Source organism: Folsomia candida, unplaced genomic scaffold, assembly GCF_002217175.1.
Source record: "Folsomia candida strain VU population unplaced genomic scaffold, ASM221717v1 Fcan01_Sc002, whole genome shotgun sequence".
NCBI classification, from domain to species: Eukaryota; Metazoa; Arthropoda; class Collembola; order Entomobryomorpha; family Isotomidae; genus Folsomia; species Folsomia candida.
Genome location: NW_019091194.1, coordinates 3,885,438 through 3,905,947, shown reverse-complemented (window position 1 = coordinate 3,905,947; position 20,510 = coordinate 3,885,438). Strand labels below are relative to the sequence as shown.

The 20,510-nt window shown below is 38.1% G+C and overlaps 2 protein-coding genes across 3 annotated transcripts; both read right to left on the bottom strand.

The window, feature by feature from the left end:
- Positions 1–593: 593 nt before the first annotated feature.
- Positions 594–5,556, bottom strand: LOC118434620. Its single transcript, XM_035848542.1, has 5 exons — positions 5,365–5,556; positions 1,813–5,279; positions 1,211–1,618; positions 1,033–1,122; positions 594–922 (listed from the first exon to the last, which is right to left on the bottom strand). Exons 2-5 carry the CDS (start codon positions 2,449–2,451, stop codon positions 725–727), a joined length of 1,335 nt encoding a protein of 444 aa, XP_035704435.1. The 5' UTR covers positions 2,452–5,279; positions 5,365–5,556; the 3' UTR covers positions 594–724.
- A 474-nt stretch (positions 5,557–6,030) lies between these two features.
- Positions 6,031–20,198, bottom strand: LOC110844827 (zinc finger protein ZIC 1). 2 transcript variants are annotated; one of them, XM_022091125.2, is made up of 10 exons: positions 19,343–20,198; positions 18,808–19,061; positions 18,569–18,705; positions 18,417–18,509; positions 18,256–18,350; positions 17,925–18,138; positions 9,178–9,290; positions 7,709–8,023; positions 7,426–7,643; positions 6,031–7,295 (listed from the first exon to the last, which is right to left on the bottom strand). In XM_022091125.2, the coding sequence occupies exons 2-10, from the start codon at positions 19,047–19,049 to the stop codon at positions 7,211–7,213; spliced, it is 1,512 nt and encodes a 503-aa protein (XP_021946817.1). In that variant the 5' UTR covers positions 19,050–19,061; positions 19,343–20,198; the 3' UTR covers positions 6,031–7,210. The 2 variants fall into 2 exon arrangements, with proteins under 2 accessions (XP_021946817.1, XP_021946818.1); XM_022091126.2 differs by having other exon boundaries at positions 17,925–18,135.
- Positions 20,199–20,510: the final 312 nt, after the last annotated feature.

Below are 20,510 nucleotides of genomic sequence, written 5' to 3'. Positions count from 1 at the left end.
CTGCAAATTAGAAGTTTTAGTCGAAATTTTTCTCCTTTTCTGGTTCGCGATGCCCCGTTTGGAGAGTGGGAACGGTCACTCTCAAAACCCAAAGCAACTTTTTACATGCAACTGCCTGCATTGTTTACATGAAAATCAGCTGCTCTCTTCGCCCCGCCCCCCCTCATTAGCAAAAAATCTCTCGGCACACAAGGAGACGCAACCGTCGTCTCTGTCTTTTAGTTATGAGATTTTTTCAACGTATATGCCTTCTTAATGAGCTTGAATTTTAATTTGGACCAAACCATTAACCATGTACGTATTTATTTATCCGTATCCCTTCCTCCTAATTAGCATATGTGTAACGTTAATGAACTAGAACGGGGCAAATTATGATAAAATAAAATGATGATGCGTATCCAATCCTCAACCTGCAAATGTCCGTCTGATTGACATGCACCATTTGTCTTCTTGTGCATTATTTCGCCAGAGATAAATCAGTGCAAAGGGTATGCGTATTGTCTGAAATTAAAAGTGCTTCGACTTGTTTGACACACGTTCTTCAAATGTGAATGAATGAAAGAAAAGACAAGTTGGTTGAAGAGCAGGTTAACTGTTTTTAAAAGTTTAATGAACTTATCACTACATAAGAAAGAAGGTAGTGGATTGATAGATTTGGGGCGCACAACATTTGCATATAGTAAAAGTACACAATATTTTGCATTATTTTACGAATAATAGGACCCTACGAGGATGGTGTCAGGACGGAATTATTCGCTCCATTTAGTGGACCTCTCGTCAACTCTAGAGAAATTTTCAGCTGGACCAAAATTAGAAAGTAGGTGAGCACATTGGCCACCACGGCTGTCAATATTTTCATCTCGACAGTAGTGATCCCATACACGGAGACGATTGTTCTCTCGGTATTTTGGAACATGGTGATCTAAAATTAGTATTAGAGTAATCGGACGACATGATTGTTTTAATAAAGCAAATCTGTCACAGAATTAGCGTGTCGCTAAAATTAATTATTGACCAAAATATGTATCTCACCTGGAACTGAATATCAGAAGTTGAATTCCCAACCGAATAATTGTGCGGTACATGATTCGATCGGTGCAGAGTTTGATGGATCTTGTCACCCTGATGTCAAATACATAAATTGCAAAAAAAGTTCAGGGACACAATTTCGCATATTTTTATTTTTAGAAATAATAGCTTTTTTTGCTACCCCTGTCTTCACCATGTTTCCCCCGGCGAGGAGAAAGCTCAACGTGTACACGGCGAAGTACAGTTGACACGCCAACAGGACCAGCAAGGGTGCACCTCCTCTCACCTCACCGCTGTCGTAGTCCGGCATCTGAGTCGAAAACATGATATACGTCGCCACCGTGAGGCTCAGGATGGACGAGATGCACACGGTCAGCAATGGAAGGCCGAAACAGTTCCCGATTTTTCGAACTATTTCCACCAACTCGGAATAGATGAGACGCAGTTGGACGAGTTGTTGACACTTTTCTCGCTCCGAGATGAAAATAGCGGAGCTGTCGGGGGATAAAGTGTGGTGCAGGATGTGACGGGTGTAACGTAGCAATCGCTTAATGACGAAGCAATGCACGAAGAAAAGCAGGACGATTATCTAAAAAATCAGGACAATTTTAACCTTGATCATGATAAGTAGTGGCCGCGGAAGCCGTGGGGACATGAGGGGACATTAACATTGTAGGATAGGGGAAGGAGGGGTTTGTATTACATGGACAGATGATGGGGACATCGAATAATAATATCCGTCTGTCCCCACGCTTCCGCAGCGAGTGTTTACGTTTTTCTAACCTGTGGACAAATACAAACCACGAAAAACATGATGGACGTTGTGTGAAGTCCAATCGCCGTAAAAACTTCGGAATAACAATTCCCCTCCACACCCTCTGCTTTCATCTCGGCTAAAATATCGCAAAGGGAATGGATCGCAAATGTAAAGAAAATATTATACGCCAAATTTTGAATCAGCGTAACAATCGCGATCGTCCAACTGACCACACCCAATCGGCTTCCCCATTTTTTGGGCGCTGTAAACGGGGGACATTTCAAAGTGTTCAACTGGTTTGAAATGGTCAACATTTGACCCCAGAGTTTGGGGAGTGGTCGGAACGAGAATCTGGGGACGATGAGGATGGAGGGCGTCTGCCAGTAGTAGAGAATGATGTACAAGCCGTAAGTGAATTGTTCCACGCCGACGAAAAATGCGGAAACAAAGTTCCAAACGTTCAGCTGAATCCATAACGCGGAGAAGGAAACGATCACGGTGATGAGGATGTTGATAAGGCTGCCAATACTGAAACAGTGGGAACGAACTTGGCACGTTTTTGGGGGAGGGCAGGTGTGGTGGTGTTGAGTTTCGAACCAATTTAAGCCCAGTACTTTGGCCAAGGTGAGAACGGGTTTGATTTGACTGAGGGGGCAGATGGCCATATGTTACGAATATTTTAGAAAATATTTAGCGTCTCAGTACAACAGATTTTAGATGAATAATGACCAATTAATCAAAAAGTAGTTTGTGATATCAATTATGCAGTTTGCACAGCATGTCCTCCTCCGCCTCCACCTTGTGCTTATCAAAGTCTGATAAACCCAGAAAACACGACAATTGCATTGAACTCCATTTATTGGTTATGCATGCAGCAAGATTTTCGGACAAGATGAATCATATTTCTTGCAACAATTTTATCTTCCCGATAACCGAAAATATCTGCATTTTGCATGAGAATATTCCCAACTTTTCATCCTGTATACCAAAAAAGACCGAAAAAGTCTGGAAACGGCAAAAGAAACCGTAGTAAATAGTACGAAGTTTATTTATTTTTGTGACAAAATGTCAGTGTCAGCCAAACCTGAACTAAACTGACTTTCAATTTTCACTTCCTGTTTTCCCTATTCAAAAAAGTTTGCTTCGCCTTACACAAATATTCCTGTACTGAATTACTCCAACTACTACCACACAAATTGTATATGCAAATTATGCTGACACGTCTTTGAGCAACATTTACGTAATACATCACCATTATTCCGAGAACTGCGTGGCATTTAACGCGAATTGACATTTGGCACGACATTGGCTAGATTTTGCATGGATTAGACACACTTTATATACTCCTCTCGTCATGACTAGACTTCAGATGGATAAGTATATGTAGCAAGTTCAGTTTTGTCCAGAGTCAAACTCTCTACGAGAACAAGTTTTTTTTCCACGGGTCGATTTTCGTGCAATTCGTCATATCTGTGTTTGTACAATGGGAGAGAGAACCAGAAACCACAACAAACACAAAGACTTGAGAGTTTACCTTCATCTCGTGAAAAAAGCTCTTTTATTTGACAATCCACCACTCCACCACATCATCCAAATCCAAACAACTTTCAGTTTCTGTTAAGCACTCCTAGTCGATCCCACTTCACGATGTGGAAATAATACCAAAAGATGATGATGATCCCACTATTTACTACCAACCAGAGCACCACGGATATACGTAGGAGACGTGATATGTGGCAATTCGTGGCTAAATTTAGTGCTAAATGCGTGCACAACCCTATTGACTACGTGCATATCGTGTCAATAATATCTTACCTGTATGCTCTCATAAAAAGAGCAGATGTGGTTTGGTTGGTTGGTTGTTCATCCTCAATTCAATCCACGCATTCAGGTCGCTTTTTTAGAGAGATTTCCTACGCCAGAGTGGATTATTTCTGGCACAATATTGTGTATCTTCGACTACTTTTCCCTCGGCTACTTACACACTTTCTTTATCGATTTATCCACACTTTTCTTTCCTCACTTCCTGCCTAAGGTGAGAGTAGAAGTGACTTTTCCTTTTGTCCAGTTCGACTTCAAGGCATTAATCATGAGGAGTGTCCGATGTAAGAAACGTATAAATTTTATGTGTGTGTGTATGGATTGATTTACAAGAAGAGTTTACTTAACTAATAATAAATAAATTCCGAACACTCATATTTTATCGGAATTTGTCAATAAAATAAAGGCCGTGATTTATTATCTATTACGAAAATCAAAATCATAAATACATTTCCTTCCCATTTATTTATTACCAGAGAAGAAGAGAAGAGATTGAGTTGTATGTATGAATTTTGCCTCCTTTGTTTGTTATGAAAGGTTGCATAATAACTATATTCCAACCCTTTTAGTACACATTAAACCCTAAACAGGAACGTAATCGAATATATCATGAGAAATAAATATGAATGAAATAATTATATAATATCGGGTTGCATTTGCCCAGAAAACGGAAGTTTTTCCTCCTATTTTATTTTTTCCCTGTTCCTAAAATCATTTTATGTTACAATTTTTTTTTTTACTAATTATTAACTTGGCCTCGTAAATACATACATATCTTCCAAAACAATACAGAGTTTAGTTCCCGAGTGAGAAGAACAGGCTTGCTCTTTTCCAAAAAGAAAAATAACATATCCGTTTTCACCCATTTCACAGAATGACATGAACAAACATTCTCAGCTTTTGAGTTGACTGTCTTCCTGTCATACTTGCTTTTAAATAAATGCTTTCATCCATCCAGCCAAATCTCATCTTTATTAACCAGCTCTAGAACTGGAAACAAGGCAACTTCTTTTTTTCTCTATTATTTTCTTAAATTACTTTTACTTTACCACGCCAAGCGAGCTAACGACCTTTAATACAGCTCCCACTAAATGAAACCTTATATACACTCTCCTACACACCAAAAAGGATTTGTACATACATATTTTGTAGGGTCTGACTTCAATCAAATTCCGAAATTCTAGCCAAATCAAAATACATAAGTTGAAGAGAAGAGGGAATGTTTGCAATAACAATTTCCGAGCTGGTTTAGTTATGAAAAACGTCAACCCAACCGACTTGGAGTGATGGGTGACGGGTGGGTGTATGTACATACATATGCACGTACGACGATGAATGTTTGACAGCTTTTCTCCGATTTACTAAACTTCATTTCATACATACATATTGAAACTTTCCGGTTTCAAACAAACCCTCGGAAGAACGAGTAAGAACTCTGAACTTTTGTGACGTGGTGGCAAGTTTTCTGTACATGTCACAAAATATTGCCAACAACATGACGACGTGAATATGGATGGAGGATACGGGTGACTGGTTTAAGCAAAATAAGGTACGCTTCGTTAAGTGTGGGTACACCTACCTTTAAGTGTGACTGGGCTACGGATCGATTCCTTCCCAAAAACGCCGGGTAGCTCGGAGAGACAAACGCTTTCGTACAAAACCCACCCACACCCTGAAACACCGAACCTTGTATTCAGCAAACAGGACGGCGTAATAAGGAGTGATACATTCATGAATTGCATTGTAATGAAACCCACCGTGTTGGTTGAGCTGGTTCCAATGGCGATTTTATGTATGCGTTGGCTGGGTGGGCGTCACATCATGTTTGGGTATAAAATGAGAGGATGAGCAGTTGGTGATGAAACCTGCCATTATTATCTCGTCTCCGTAATGACACCTTCACCTCCATTGGACAAGAACAAGGCTCCGCGTAATTATTTCAGCTATAAAATGAATTATTTTAATAATTGAATCATTTAAGATCCATTTTTGTAAAATGGGTGTCATTATTTTTGCATATTGTTTTAAGTAAATTACGCAATGTCCAAAATTTCCAAATTGATTCGGTCGGGGTGCATTTTCTTTGAGTGAAAGCCTCCTTCATTATGTTTTGCATATAATTTTATGGGAGTCCACTAAGGTCCAAAATTTTCAAATTGATTCGGGTGTCTTTTTTTGAGTGAAAGTATAATTTTGTGCAAATTACGCAATGACCAAATTGATTCGGTCAGGGTGTCTTTTCTTTGAGTGAAAGCGTCCCACTGGGAGAAAGCCGCGTGAGACGGCAACAACACTCGAGGTATGAAGGACACTTGACAATTTGGGGGATTGATGGATAATGATGACAACACCCAATCAACAATTAGCAAATTGACGAGTTGGAAATGCGCAATGTGGAATAATTCAAGAGCACTTTTCTCCTCCAATTTCTTCATAAATAAGTGAACTTTAATTCATTTTCTCTTCAACCTTCTTCAACATAATGAGATGACATTTGAGTTAACATGTACGGAGTGGGTAATAAGTAGTAAATAATAATAGTTTGTAGTACATACTTTATCGTCGTCGTCGATGATTGGATGTGAGGAATTAACAAACAATTGTGTGTGTCCTTTCTGTTAAAAGCTACTTTACAATACGGACGACTCTCTACTATTTATGTAAATTCTGATTCTTTCTCAACTTGAATAGTCAAAAATTCACATAATTTTGTACAACTTTTGTATGCAAGGAAATTCTCTAATTCTTATGCGATCAATAAAACGTATCATGTATGTAAATAGTCTGTGTTTGGTCTTTAACTCTGTTCTCTCCAGGATTAAACTGGATGAAATGTACTTTAATAAAAAATAAATAAAACTCGTTCAAGCAATTTTACAATAAAATTAAGTCTCATCTCGTCTCTACATAAAAAAATCTTGTGTGTCACTTTTTGCTTAAACAATTAGTTAAATATAAATATATGTAGGGAACCTTGTTGTCTTTGGGAAATGTGATGAAAATTACGTGAATTGAGCTTTAAAAACATTACATAAGTCAACAAGTGAGACGACGATTCATGCCCAATTTTTTCACCTGATTGAACCCTATAAATGCTATATACCTCTGATTACCTCTCATAAATAAGTATGATTTGTAATAGTACATCATCATCATCCTCCGCCATGTAAATAGTTTTGTTGTTTGGTTCAACTAACTGAGCCACATTATCACATTTCCTGTTCAAAGGAACACTAAAAAAACTGTCCGCAAAAAAAATTCTTAACTTGTAAAATAGTTTTTTCACAAACCGGAACTACTACTGAATTGCACTTAACAGAATTGTTTTCGAAAAAAAGGGATCACAGTAAATCATACAAGTCCTTGAAATATACGATGCAACTACTCTTCTAAAAAAATCTAAACTAAATAAAAACGATCGATTGCAATGTGCCTTTTGATGTAAATAATTTTTGTAAATTTGTAAATATAGTCTCAAATTAGTAACGAATTAATCCCAACCTGACCTGAAATAATGTTGCTATTTAGTTTGTAAGAGGTGATTCTTCTCCGATGGTTGGATCATATCATTGGATGGAATGGCAGTTAGTTCAATTTAGATTACTAGAAAGCAGCCGTCGGCATGTGATGATGGTGGATGGGGGAATTTGTCGACGGAGGGGTGGGTATTGATCCCTGACATACGTACCTGGAAAAACATGAAAAAAATCCTTAAAATATGTCCTTAAATAGGCGACGGTGGGTGCAAAACTCATTGAAACACTGTAGCATATGAAAAAATATGCCATGATTTTCCCAACATTTTTTTATGTACTTACCATTCCGACAAATTGTTCTGTTGCGTCGCCGCCATACTGAACAAGTGATGGTTCCCATGGTGGGGGTGGTGGTGGTGAGAGGGGTGAAGGCCAGGCTGCGGCTGTAACAGTCCGCCGGGCGGAAGGCCTTGACCAGATACTAATTGAGACCGAAAATCGTGCAAGTTTTGACTTTGGAGTTGCTGCTGCTGTTGCTGCTGTTGAGATTGTGGAACTTCCTGAAAGACCAAAAAAACGGTTCGAAATTAGCACTTACTTCCGATTTCACCGAATTTTTCCTTACCTGTTTTGTATGTTGCTGATGATGCAAGTGGGGCGGCCACCTCGGAACATTTCCCTCATCGGACGAGATATCTGGCAAAATGTGGGTGGGTGACGTATTTTGCTGCTGCTGCTGCTGCTGCTGGTGAAGGTTATTGTTATGATTGTTGCTGTTCTGCTGTGACGGGGGGGACGAGGCAGAATTGTGATGGGGTGAAGGTGGCGATGATGAATTGTCCGAGTCATAGGCTGACCCTGGAGGTGGAGACTTGCCATGCACCTTCATATGCTTACGTAATGAGGAAGGATGTGTATAACTCTTGTCGCACCCACGAACCTACGGATGAAACCAGAAACCATGGAATGTCAAAACTATGCATGTCTTCATACTTCTTCTTACATTACAACAATAACGTTACTCTCATTTCATTAAGATTTTCATTAAAACCGTAGCGTAACTTGCGTGTATCTCTGTCTGATCTTTAACAGAGACGACACGAGGTGATCAAATAATACACATTCACAATATAACCTCGCCCCAACTAAAGTGCAGCTATTATGCATACCTTCGACTATGCACAACTACCCAAACTTTCATTAACCTTCTTTTCTCATAATATTTTTTCAACCAATTGTTACCGTCCACTCGAAGGCGAGATAAGTAAAATAGTTCTTGAAAATTTCAATAGATTTTTTTTCTATTTAGATATTTCGCACTCTCAAAGATCTGCGCATAATAATAATGTAATTACTTATTATTATGTAACTAACTTTTTCTTGCAGATACCAGTTTTACAAGATGTTATAAAATTTAATTTACCCATCACCTCACAAACTCAAGATATTTAGAGATGAAAAATCCACTTTTTTAATGGGAAAAAATTTTATCCGTCCTGTTTCGTATATTGCAAATTAATTACTACATGAATTGAGCGATCGTCCACATTCTTGCGATATTGACACCCTCAAAAACCTGACTTCTTTTCATTCCATCAACATTTTGACACTTGCAAAATATTCAGTCAGTTGCTCATCGTTGCTTTATTTAAATGTGCTTTTTACTAATGCATATGACAGTAAGTAGTTGGTTGCAGTTTTTGTCCGCATTATTGTGTTCCTCCTCCTCCTCCTGTTTAGCTTATGTAATGTTGCGTGTAATCACATTTTACTAACAATGAACACAATGCAATCTTCAACCTAATATGTAATAGCACCCTGTCAAATCAAAGTCGAGAACGGCCATTGCATTATTCTTGTTCATTATTATATCCACAACAGACAAGTACTGCTTGAAATATCAAAAAAAGTTGCAGGCATATTTTTTCCCCTCCGTCAAATCATCCACGTCTACTCCTGCTAATAGTCAAATATTCCTTGCTTCATCTCATCAACTACTCGATCTTCTCTTGTATTTTTTTTACTAAAACTTATCCCCAACTAACTAAAATGCTACTTAATGATGATACGAATTACAAGAGGATAATCTCTTACCTTGCAGTTGTACGGCTTATCCGACGTGTGGACGTGAGAATGTTTTTTCCTGTCGGAACTATTTGCGAAGCGACGATCACAGCCATCGTATTCACATTTGAATGGTTTTTCACCTAAAAAAATGGGAAAAAATCATAATTTTTAAAATGGTCATCAAATTTTGGGCTCTTAAAGAAATTAATGAAAGCAATTGACACGAAAATAAGCTGAAAGAAAGCGAGTCATACTTTAACTTTGGTTTGTCTCGATAATAAGATTAATAACAATATATTAACGATAACAAAAATTCTTTCAAAAAATCCGGAACCCTCGAATAAGATTAATGTTCATATACTCTAATTTCCAACAAGTGCAGCAGTTACATACGTCTTCAGTAAGAAAACATTCTTTAATTTCAAACAGTTCAGAACTTTGTGGAAATTGGTTTAAACTTTTTTGGCCCAAAAGGCAACGTAAAGAAATGTGCTTAAAGAATGTCTTCTTCTTCTTCTGAGGGCCTGTTTTTCACACAAAACACAATACTCTTCACCATCTGAATGGGAGTTATACATACTTAAGAGAAGCATCATGCATCCCAAGGAGGAATAAATAACAATGGTGTCCTCAAGGGTCATTTTTCTAAGAAGAACGTCGTCCTAAAGAATATTACGCTCTCGCACCCTTCTTCTTCTTCCCAAATGTTGATGGCAAGTTATTTTATTTTACTTACTTTAACAGCCATAACCTCTCTTCTCCCACAATCTATTTATCCATCTATCTCATATACCAGCTACACATATTATTGCACTTCTTCTTCCCAACTTTTGGGAATTATTGCCATTGCTAAACTTTCAACTTTACTTCCAAAAACTTTTCTAGAGTGTGAGAAGCAAGACCTTCTTGGACAGCCGAGTCCTTTTCCACACAACAAATGAATAGAAATTATTGTAACATTCTTCCACCATAAACCTCCCTCAAGAAGAAGTTTCTCCCTTTCATAAATAAATCCTCAAGAAGAAGAAACTTTGCATTGTGGTGGTGACCTAAGCGTAAGCAGAGAGGAGATGGACACTAGTAAATCGTATTGTAAAAACCAACCAATATATTATCATGTCGCATTTATTGCCATTCCTAAATCTTTGAAGAAACAATCGAAATAGATTGGACTGAATTGTCTCAATGTTCTTTTTTATGTGTGTTGGCACACACCACCAAACCAAGAAACTATTGATTATCGACTTTTTTTGGCAGAGTGTGACCAGTAAAAAAAAGAGTTAAAAATATTTAAAGAGAATGGTATATACATTTGTCTCTTTCGATCACTCATTTCCATTAAAAAAGGGTCAGTTAGTTAGTTAAATATGTAGTTGAAAAATTTCGGGTAAATATTTCCTGTCCATAGTTTATTTATTTTGGGTGGAATTTGCTCCGTACATTTTTTAACCCTTGAGCAAAGTTTAAATGTTTCAACCCTGTCTTCTGGCAGTTGTACGATGAGTAAGTATTTTGGGCACACGAGCAACGTATTAAATCCATTAGGAAGTGAGTGATACAAAATATTACTTTTGTGGTGGTGGGGTCGTGTCAAAGTATGAAACAATTCTTTCCATTCTGAACGGATAATTTATTTCTTGGGTTGAAAAGGTGAGCTTCCAGAGTAATAAGCACACAGATGGAGAGTAGTAGTAAGCTTTTTTTTAGAACATGAGGTAAACCAGGGATGATAACTTTGGTAATAACAATATTTCACGTTCGAGTGGACGGAAAATATCAAGTGGTGGGTCGAGAAGGTTGGTCTTGTTGATTTGATGATTTTAGGTTTCACTAATCACCAATTACCAAATTAGTCGAATTATGTAACAGATAGATAATTTAATTGTGTCTTGTAAGCCTGTTATTATTATTATTCTGCTAGATTTCCCATGGTGGTGGCAACATTCATCAATCAATTCACACATTTTCCCCAACAATCCGTCAACATCACGGCATTATTCAAGTCGCGGACACGATTTGAAATTTCAAAAGAGTAAAAGTCATGCCGATCGGTACGACATTTTTCATGACACGACTTCAACCCGGTCGTCGTCATCAGCGTCGTCGACTCCATGGCCATTTTACGTATCTCTACAGAGAAGAAGACCTGTCAATCATCCCGGAGGATCGATCCACGTCGTCGACATCACAAGACGACTACGACTCAGGTGGCCTTTTCCCTTTCTTGGAGAGGAGAGATGCCTCATAAACTGGATGTGGACACAAGTCGTATTTTATTTTATAGCGTTGTTAGCAAATGAACCCCCATAAAAGCTCAAGAGCTAAAACTTTTGCTCTACTTTAGGCGTTTTTATGGATTGGATGGATTGCAGAATTATTTGAAATTTGGACAAGTCAAGGAGTGAAAACTGAGTCATAAACCCCCTGGAAGTCTCACCCACCTCGAAACCCAGGTTTCAATTGTTGATCACCAATGCATCTCCGGAGGGGTCTTTACACACTTCCACCTCCTCCACATACTGTGGGAACGTGGCCACCGCACGTGCGAATATGTATAAACGATGGGATGGAATTATTATCATCCCCACCGCCGCAGCGATCCATCCTCCAACACTATTGTCAAGACCAGCTTGTGACCAGTTCATTCAGGAGGAAAAGTCTTTCCCAACTTATAACGGAACCTAACGCATGACAAGTGTCAACTTATGTAGTGCGTCGACAATTTATTACTTGGGAGCTTCTCATTAAGGTCTACTTTTATTAGTGATTTGCCACTTGATTCCTGTGAGTGACGTGACATCCTATTTACTTACGAGTGATTTATGCGTAATTAGATCAACCAAACTAACCGAATTCATGCGACTTAAAAAAAGTATATACATTTAATTTGCATAATTTGAATTTTTCTGTCTTTTTCTACGCATTTCTTGGCAATGAATTGAAGATAGCATTCGAAATATTAAGTAAACATTTTCCACTAAAACTTCCGTGTAATGTAATCCAATTAAGAAATTTAATTTCATACAACTTCAAGTACATAAATATTTATGATTATTTTCTCGAGCTTGGAGAGAAAATCTCATTTCATTTTCCTCAAAAAGCACCCTAGCGTAGCGTGGACAAGAAATCAATTCGGAAACAAATGGCTCGATTTTCCTGGAGAGGTTGCACACAGCGAAATGATAAAAACTAAACTAAGCTTTGGGGAGTTTCCACCCTCCCGTTCAGAGAACGATCTCCTCCTCTTTAAATAATATCGGTGGAGTGCAGTTGACTACATGAACCAACCCGGGTTTTCTTTCACCAGGGAAAACTGGCAACGTTAATTTGCGTGTTAGACATCCACTACGAGTTGACCCTACCACGACCAAAGTGAAATGCGTGTCGTTCGTAATCGTAGAGAAAGTAAGTAAGGAGAGAAAAAAAAACTTTTTGTTGCCGACTTTGTAACAACCCGGATGGTAAAACATAATACAACAAATAAATGGCGAATTTGATAAATTGAAGTGAACGAGGCCCTAAAAATCCCGTATTTTGCACTCACCATTTCCTTTCAGTATCTGAACATATGCAAGGAATTTACGAACAAAGGGTGCCACCGATTATTATCAAGGTCTACCTGGAGACGACGACGACGGAGACGACCAAGATGAAAGAAAAAAGTATGATTAAGATTTATCAAGTGTCAAGAATAATCATCAAAGGCTGGTCTTCTTCCACTCTTTATTTACCAGCACAACATAAAAGGACGAAGGACCATCTATCTCACGAATCAGTATCCACGCTTTATTTTCACGCAAATTAATTATTCTTGATTACAGAAGAATGAGAAGAAGAAAAAAAAAGTGGGAGAGCGACACTACTCACGAAATGAAAAAAAGAAAAGAAATATATCCAATCCACAAGCAGACTTCCTTTCATTTTTTGTTACTAATTTATTTAGCAACACTTCGGAGAATGCTTGGAATAATATTTCATGGATAAAAGGGAAAGCTCTCTCTCTCCAGTTTTATGCCGTTTCGCTCTTTACAAATTCTGAGATACACCAAATCATTAATTGAGCTAACTATGTACGTATCTATACCACGATCCAGGTAAATAGGACTGTTCTGTGCTGTTTTAATAAAAAAGCAGCAGCAGCAGTATTTCCAACCCTTTTTGTACCACCAAAACTCGTATCCGTCTTCTTAATGACAGTGTGTAATTTAAAAATGCGTCAGCTACTCCCTTCTTCTTGCACGCTACTCATCATCAATCTAATTTCAGCCTCTTTTATGACTTGACTACTATAAATTAACGTGGCTAATGCTCTAATAGATAGAAGAACCAGCTAATAATCCAACAACAACCCTTCCCTTCTTCCCCGTTTTTTATTCACACGTTATATAAACCACCAATATGCGGATCGGATCGGCTGAAAGTGAGCAGATGAACTTGGGCCAAATAAGCAATCAGGAGGAAAAGGTTGTCTTTGTCTTTTTCTCATTTTCTCCATTTTACACAATAAATTAAAGAGGAATGAAAAATATATCTCGTGTTTTCCAACCCAGAATGAATATTTGCATGTTTATTAGTGGAGTTTGCCATTTGCACGAGAGGATCCTTTGATTAAGTTGCTTGTCAAAGTAAAGTGGAATGAAAATCTAATCCACTCCTCCATCCATCCAATCTCTCGAATGACAAACAATGCCCAAGGTAGACAATGGGCGATGTTTGATAAAATGATCCCACGCCTGCTTCTCCTCGCAGGGATCCAAATTCCAATTTTCTAAGAATTCTTTCTTTCGTGCGAAAATGTTTGATCATCTGATACGATCAGATATCATCAAAGGGTTCGTTGCTATTTATTATGCAAATTTTATATCGGATGTAATTTGCTTCTCTAATATATTGCTTCACAGCTCCTCAGACAATGGTGGATTTTATTTTTGCGAGGAAATTGGCAAATTTTTAGGGGAGGAACAATACATACAAATTATTTATCGTAACGTAATTAGCTAGCTTTGATGGAAATGACACATTTTTCAACAGATCTGACTTTAAAAAAAACATGCGTTTTACTAACAGATCGTATCACATTGTTGACAGTGACGCTGGTTGACAATATATTCATTTCAATTATCGTCACCATCATCACGGTCCCTTTAACATTCGGTGGTTTGGTTTGGTGTAATCTCTCCAAATGGTAAATGCCCACTTCACTTAAATCATCGGAGGTGAACTGTTTGTAAAAATATTTTCCTTCAAGTCCTCCTCACTCACCCCATGGAAAATAATAATAATAATCTATTGACTCAGAGGCAGAGAGGTTCCAAAAGCCGGAAAAAAATCGAGATTATTACCACCATTTCTTTACCACACGAATAAGGGACGAGGAGCCCTTAGAAATATAAGTCTAGGCGCTCAATCTACATGTAAAGATTTCGCTCCTGCATGAAAGACGGATTTGAATCCAAGTCCTCATATAAGGCACACTACCACAAGTCGCATCCCAATTCAGTGAATGCAGTCAGTCCTTCCGACAGTCCGCCTATTTCGCTTTCTTACGAACTTTTGTTAATTCCCGAAGAATGGATGGGGCTGGAAAGTTTGGGTTTTGAAATCACGGCACGGCACGGCACTTACTTGAAGGTTTTCAATCTCTGTTCTTCTGGGCGTCTTTGAAAGTGCGGAAAATCGGATAGAGTATTGAAATGAAGGAGAGAGAGTTCATATCGCTCATTCATAATACATCATACATAATCATCAATAACAACACGAAAGGAAGTGAGAGGGCCCTTATTCTTTCATAAGAGATCTCTATAATAATATTCGCTTTGTGGAGTAGTATTATTATTCCCTTCCATACAATTATGTGTCAAGGGTCCAGTCAGTACCCACCGACCAACTAATCTGTCAATGCTCCAGCCTAATTTAGATGAATCGCTGTAAAATAAATTCGCACGGGCAATAATTCTTCAACTTTTGTTGACCAGCACTAAAAACAAACAAGTCATGTCCTATCTCATCCCATTATCCTCTGGGGAGGAAGACAGATGATCCTGATGGGGTTACTACTACTAAAATGTTGCGATTTGCACTGGTGGCAACACAACACGGTGTTTGTAGAACAATGAAAAGGCACATCTTTCTACAAAAGTGGGGTCCGTACAGCATCAACTTCAATTTTAACAATAATTCAACTTGAGCCCCGACAGGGACGGATTGTTCGGAAAGCGGTAGGGACGAGAGAGGGCCCTTGAAACTCAAATCCGTGAATGGAGAAAGCATTCGTGCGTCAAATAAGCTCACCTACATGTGAATGTATCTACGTCCATCTGGACAAGTAGATACGTACAAAATGAAATGGTGGTGCTTCAAATGTAACAAAAACTAGATTTTAAATTCTAAATCCGACCAGATTGCTATTAAGTCTCATCATTTCGGTAGTAATAAGTAGTAGCAGGCAGCGTGCTATTCAATGGACCCGCATACATACCCGTCCTCCTATTTAAACTCGCATACATAATTGCCCCCTTGCCGAATATACGAACGGATGAAATAAAATGGCGACGGATTTGATTCGATTTAAAACTTTGATGAATGTCAACCCTCCATTAAACGTCAGCAGCATGATCATCTCTCTTCTCGTTTGTATGTATGTAAAACCAATGTAATACACTCATCCTCAGTCAGCATTACTTACATCAACTCAGGATTTACATGACTTGACACGGTGACAAAGTGACAGAAGGTTGTGTTACCTCACATCTCACCCACTCATCCCTCCCTCCCAACAATCGACGCATTCTGGACATGCAGTCGGTCAAAGAAAAGCTATACACGCATCCGATTTAAATGAAGGCGATCGGGTGGAAAAGTATTTGTTAAAATGTATACGACTGCCAAAGACGGATGGATGGATGCATTTATTTACAACAACGTGACTACACTGATAGGATGGCATCCCTGGGTTTGTTGACGACCATTTGTTTCCTGATATACAAACCTCTCCTGAAAAATGCCGACCAGAAAGGCAGCACGAACCCTTCAGTGGATTGGCTTTATTTTTAAGGGAGCAGAGAATGTATGTAAAATATTCAAAATTGGAAACTGTCCCTTCCACAAAAGCTTAAAAGCTCATCCAGCCCTTCTTCTTCCAGGGAAAATAAATAAGTGCTGGCCAAACCGTGGCTAATCCTTTTTAGGGGTCCAAATACCATATCCGTACCGAAATGCTTACTAAGAAATAATTTAATTGTAGTACAGTTAATTTCCTATCTACGCATTAGTCTAATATTCAAAATTTACTACGCAAAATAATTCTGATGTCTGATTTATATGCAGAATTTAATTCCTAAAACAACTCATCGCTTATGTGATGATGATGAATGGTCGGACGGCACTTAAACTTTTATAGACTATCAGATCGAGTACTACACAATAACAGTTTTAATGCTTGTAAAAAATAATGGAGGAAAAATCATTTCTTTTTTATGCGCCATGCAGAAAAACAACTCGTCAATTCAATCCAGATCGTAAAAATGTGTGCAAAAAAAATCCTTCGCGAATATTTAACATGGATTCGTTTCATTTACAGAATTGTTATTTTCATTTGAATAATTTGATTCAAATAGTTAAAAAAAGTACTTTGGTAGAAACCAATTTCGTTTATTTAAACGACACCCACGTCCTAATTTGATTGCTGATATTATTATCATTGCTACAATTCGTGAGAACGAATTTGAATTTGGCAATGAGAAAAAACGCTGTACAAAAATATAAATCTGGGCTTATTTACAACACGAATAAATAAATGGTTACAAAACTAAAAGCTTTCTGAGCCACGTTTAAAGGAGAAAAAGACAAAAATAAATTAATATCTCTCGAGGGCCCATCCTTCGTCGCCTTTTATAAAAAAGCTGTCTTTTTAAAAAAGATAAAAAATTGGGTGAATGTCGGTGTAATTTTGGGCATAAAACAAGAGACCCCAGAGATATGAAGAGACAACGAAAATTTCCGAGAAGGACTAGGTGACAGGGACGCTTGTAAGTCACCACGTTGGACAAGCAAGTTAAAATTTTTCCAGCTACTTAAATACTAACCAAACATCATTTATAAAAACGAGACACTTTGCCCGGTGTGTATTTGTAACCTTAATTGTCATTCCAGACTTTATGGGTGAGTTTGGTTTGGGCAAAACTGCCCTCTAAACCTTATAAGTTAAGCCCTATGTCCTTCCCATTGTCCGAAGCATCCCTATAATAGGAACATGCACCATTGTGATGAAGAGCAAATGACCAGAACTAACGAGACAAAACACCAACCAACCAGCCAAGATTTTAAGAATCTAGTGTCAAAGATTATAAATGAGAATTTCGGTGGCAGCAAAAGGTCGACTCACTCCATGAACATGACTCTTGTAACTAGATTAGAAAAAGATAGTGGAGGAAAAACACCTACTTTTGTCCGTAAAAATCCTTTCTATGAGAAAAACCTGCCTTAAAACCAAACCACCACTGGCTACAAATACTACTTGCTTTGTACACCAAATTGATGGGAGAAGAGATAAAAATCAGACAAAACTAGCAACTTATTCAATAGAATTCAGAAATTTTTGACCTTTAAACAATAATAACATTTATCACGTCATTGATACCACAATCGTCAGTTATCATCTAGTTTTTCGATTATCATTCCATAACAAGCTTAACTTATTTTTGGTCATATTTCGAAATTTTTGCGAGAAAAAATGCCCGAATAAAAGAAAGTACAACTTGTTTTTTTTTACTTACCGGTATGTGTTCTTTTGTGGATTTTAAGATTCTCCGATCTCGCAAAGACTTTCCCACAGCCGGGAAACGGACAAGGGAACGGTTTTTCGCCCGTGTGTACTCTGACATGATTGACTAATTTGTACTTTGCCTTGAAAGGTCGCCCATTTCGGGGACAATTTTGCCAGTAACAGGCATGATTCGTGATCTCGGGGCCACCAATGTGTTCAACCTGCTACGGCAAAGGATACAAAATTACAAAATAAATTACTTTTGTTATTTAAAAAAATAATCTTCTTCTCGCCAATTAAGTAAAAAAAAATATGGATGATTTATTACTCTTCCGACTCACCGTAATATGGGTGACGATTTCGTGCATACTGCAAAATGTTTTCATGCACGGTTTTTTAGGATTCGGTTGATCCACATCCACCCAAAGACACGTCACTGTAAAAAAATACAGACATTTCAGTAAAACATTTCAGTAAAAAAGTGTATTTTCTTACTACTTACACTCTTGTTTGATAGGTGGTCGCATATATCTGAAAAATGCACCCGACATGGAGTGCATTGTTTGAAACTGGTCACGAGCATATACTTCCATCCCTGCAAAATAATAGCGATTTATTTTTTGCACATTCTTTTTTTAATTCGCAAATTTTTACCCAGTCTCATCTGTGAGTTGTGATCATGGGTCGGATGATTCATTAAAGGAGGATGGAACAAGACATGGTGGTGATTCGGTGTATCTCCGAACATTGCATTTTGTGTGTCAACAGGAGGTAGAGTTGCCCCGAGATCTCTGTATTTCCAATGAAATTATGCATTACATAAAATGAATTGCGTGTTCGGGAAGCTAATTTAGAGAGGAGCAAATTGGAAATAAATGCGATTATCTACACACCTTGACCGGAGGAGGTGAGCAGCGGCGTAGGACATTTGCGGATTGTGGTGGTAGCCGTTGGGCTGGTGGATTTGTTGGTGGTGGTATTGAGTGGGGTGTTGGTGGGAGGGGTGGTGGTGGTGGGGGGCAAGGTGGGAGTGGTGAAAAGGGTGGTGTGACGGGTCTCCACCAGCGGAGGTGATGCTGGGTGGAGATAACTTGAGACCCATGGAGGGATGCGTGTCCATAAACGAGTTCAACATGGTGAAAGGTTTCTTAATTCGAAAATATTTAATAAATTAGAATTTTATAAAATTTCAATTCTTTTAAGTGAAAGTCGAATGATTTTGCGAGAAAAATATTAAAATTTGCTTTCACTTCAGTTTCAGTTTTATTCTTTGAGACAAACGAGAAACGAAACTTTGAAACGAATATTTGTTTGTAAAAAAATTGTTATTTTTCAAAATGCAAAAAAAACATCTCAAAAACTTAAGTTTTACTTGTAATCGACATTTCCAATTATTTTATTTAAATACCATAAATGGATTTCACTAACCTTTCGTTTTTATTGAAACAATGAAAAGTTGCAAATTCCAGGCGTACGATAAATATTTTCACTTCACTTAAAATGTACTGGAAGTGAAACTTATTCCACACTTTAAAAGACTGTCATAAAACACGAGATCAAAAATTGCAAGACACTTTTTTCCTATTAAAGAACTAATTTACTAACGAGAAACATTTGACTAATCACTGAAATGAAATACACTTTTCGTAAAACTAATTAAAAAATGTATTGAACACTTTGTCGTTTTCTCTGCCGGTATTAAAATTCCAGTTAACTTTCTTCCACCAACAATTTTTTAAGTTAACTAACACCCACGTGGCATGGATAAACATGTGCAATTATTATTATTAAATAACTGTTCACACCTAAAGTGACTGAGGTCACTGTTGCAAATGTTGGGAACAAGAAGAAGAATAAGAAGTGGCCACATGTGGCGATAACTCATGTAGAGTTCACAGTACGAAACTATCTGATCACTGATGATTATTGAGTCTCTTGCACGCCAATACCTGGAAATTATGACGCATTTAATTTAACAAATTACCACTTTCTCCAGTAACTTTCTCCTTGCTAAACTTTTGCAAATAATCCAAAACGTGTCCAAAATTTCCTGGAGATTTTCAAACTTTTATAGTTAATCTCTATTTCGTGTAGCTATATGAGATTTTTGTCTCAAGTAGCTCTCTCTCTCTCATTTGGAGAGCAAGTACTTGAGCGTGTGTGCCGTCGGTGGTAGTTGTAACCTCAGTGTGACCCCTTCAAGTGGTACTTTGAGGAAAAGGAAAAAAGTGGGCCAAAAAGGAACCTCTTACTGTGACTCAATGTGAAGCCCAACTGGGAGTAAAGTAAAACTTGAGGAAAATCTCTACCAGAATCATCATCGATAGCTCTCTCAGCTCTCCTGCCTGGCTATCCACTCCACGATGAAGAACGTACGTACGTATGGTGGTTTTTGGGATATGTAGTCGTCGTGTTAAGAGATTTGCCCCTTTGCGTCGTAGCTCCTGACGACGGACCCCGTTCACACCGCTTGGCTTGGAGTTTGGAGTCATACGGCGTCTCCTCCCTCGCCAAGCGATTGGCGATGCTGCGCCATGTATCGTTCTTATTGGCTTGGCTGGATATCCAACCAGCAGGAAAGAAGCCCACCTACCCA

Bases quoted from the DNA above. Each gene is read 5' to 3' on its own strand.
- LOC118434620 (XM_035848542.1), bottom strand. From the start codon at position 2,451: ATGGCCATCTGCCCCCTCAGTCAAATCAAACCCGTTCTCACCTTGGCC. The intron at 1,619-1,812 runs GTTAGAAAAACG...CTGATTTTTTAG, and splicing joins TGGTTTGTATTTGTCCACAG to ATAATCGTCCTGCTTTTCTT. The intron at 1,123-1,210 runs GTAGCAAAAAAA...ATTTGACATCAG, and splicing joins GAAACATGGTGAAGACAGGG to GGTGACAAGATCCATCAAAC.
- LOC110844827 (XM_022091125.2), bottom strand. From the start codon at position 19,049: ATGTTGAACTCGTTTATGGACACGCATCCCTCCATGGGTCTCAAGTTA. The intron at 18,510-18,568 runs GTAAAAATTTGC...ATTATTTTGCAG, and splicing joins CAACTCACAGATGAGACTGG to GGATGGAAGTATATGCTCGT. The intron at 8,024-9,177 runs GTAAGAGATTAT...TTTCATCCGTAG, and splicing joins ATAAGCCGTACAACTGCAAG to GTTCGTGGGTGCGACAAGAG.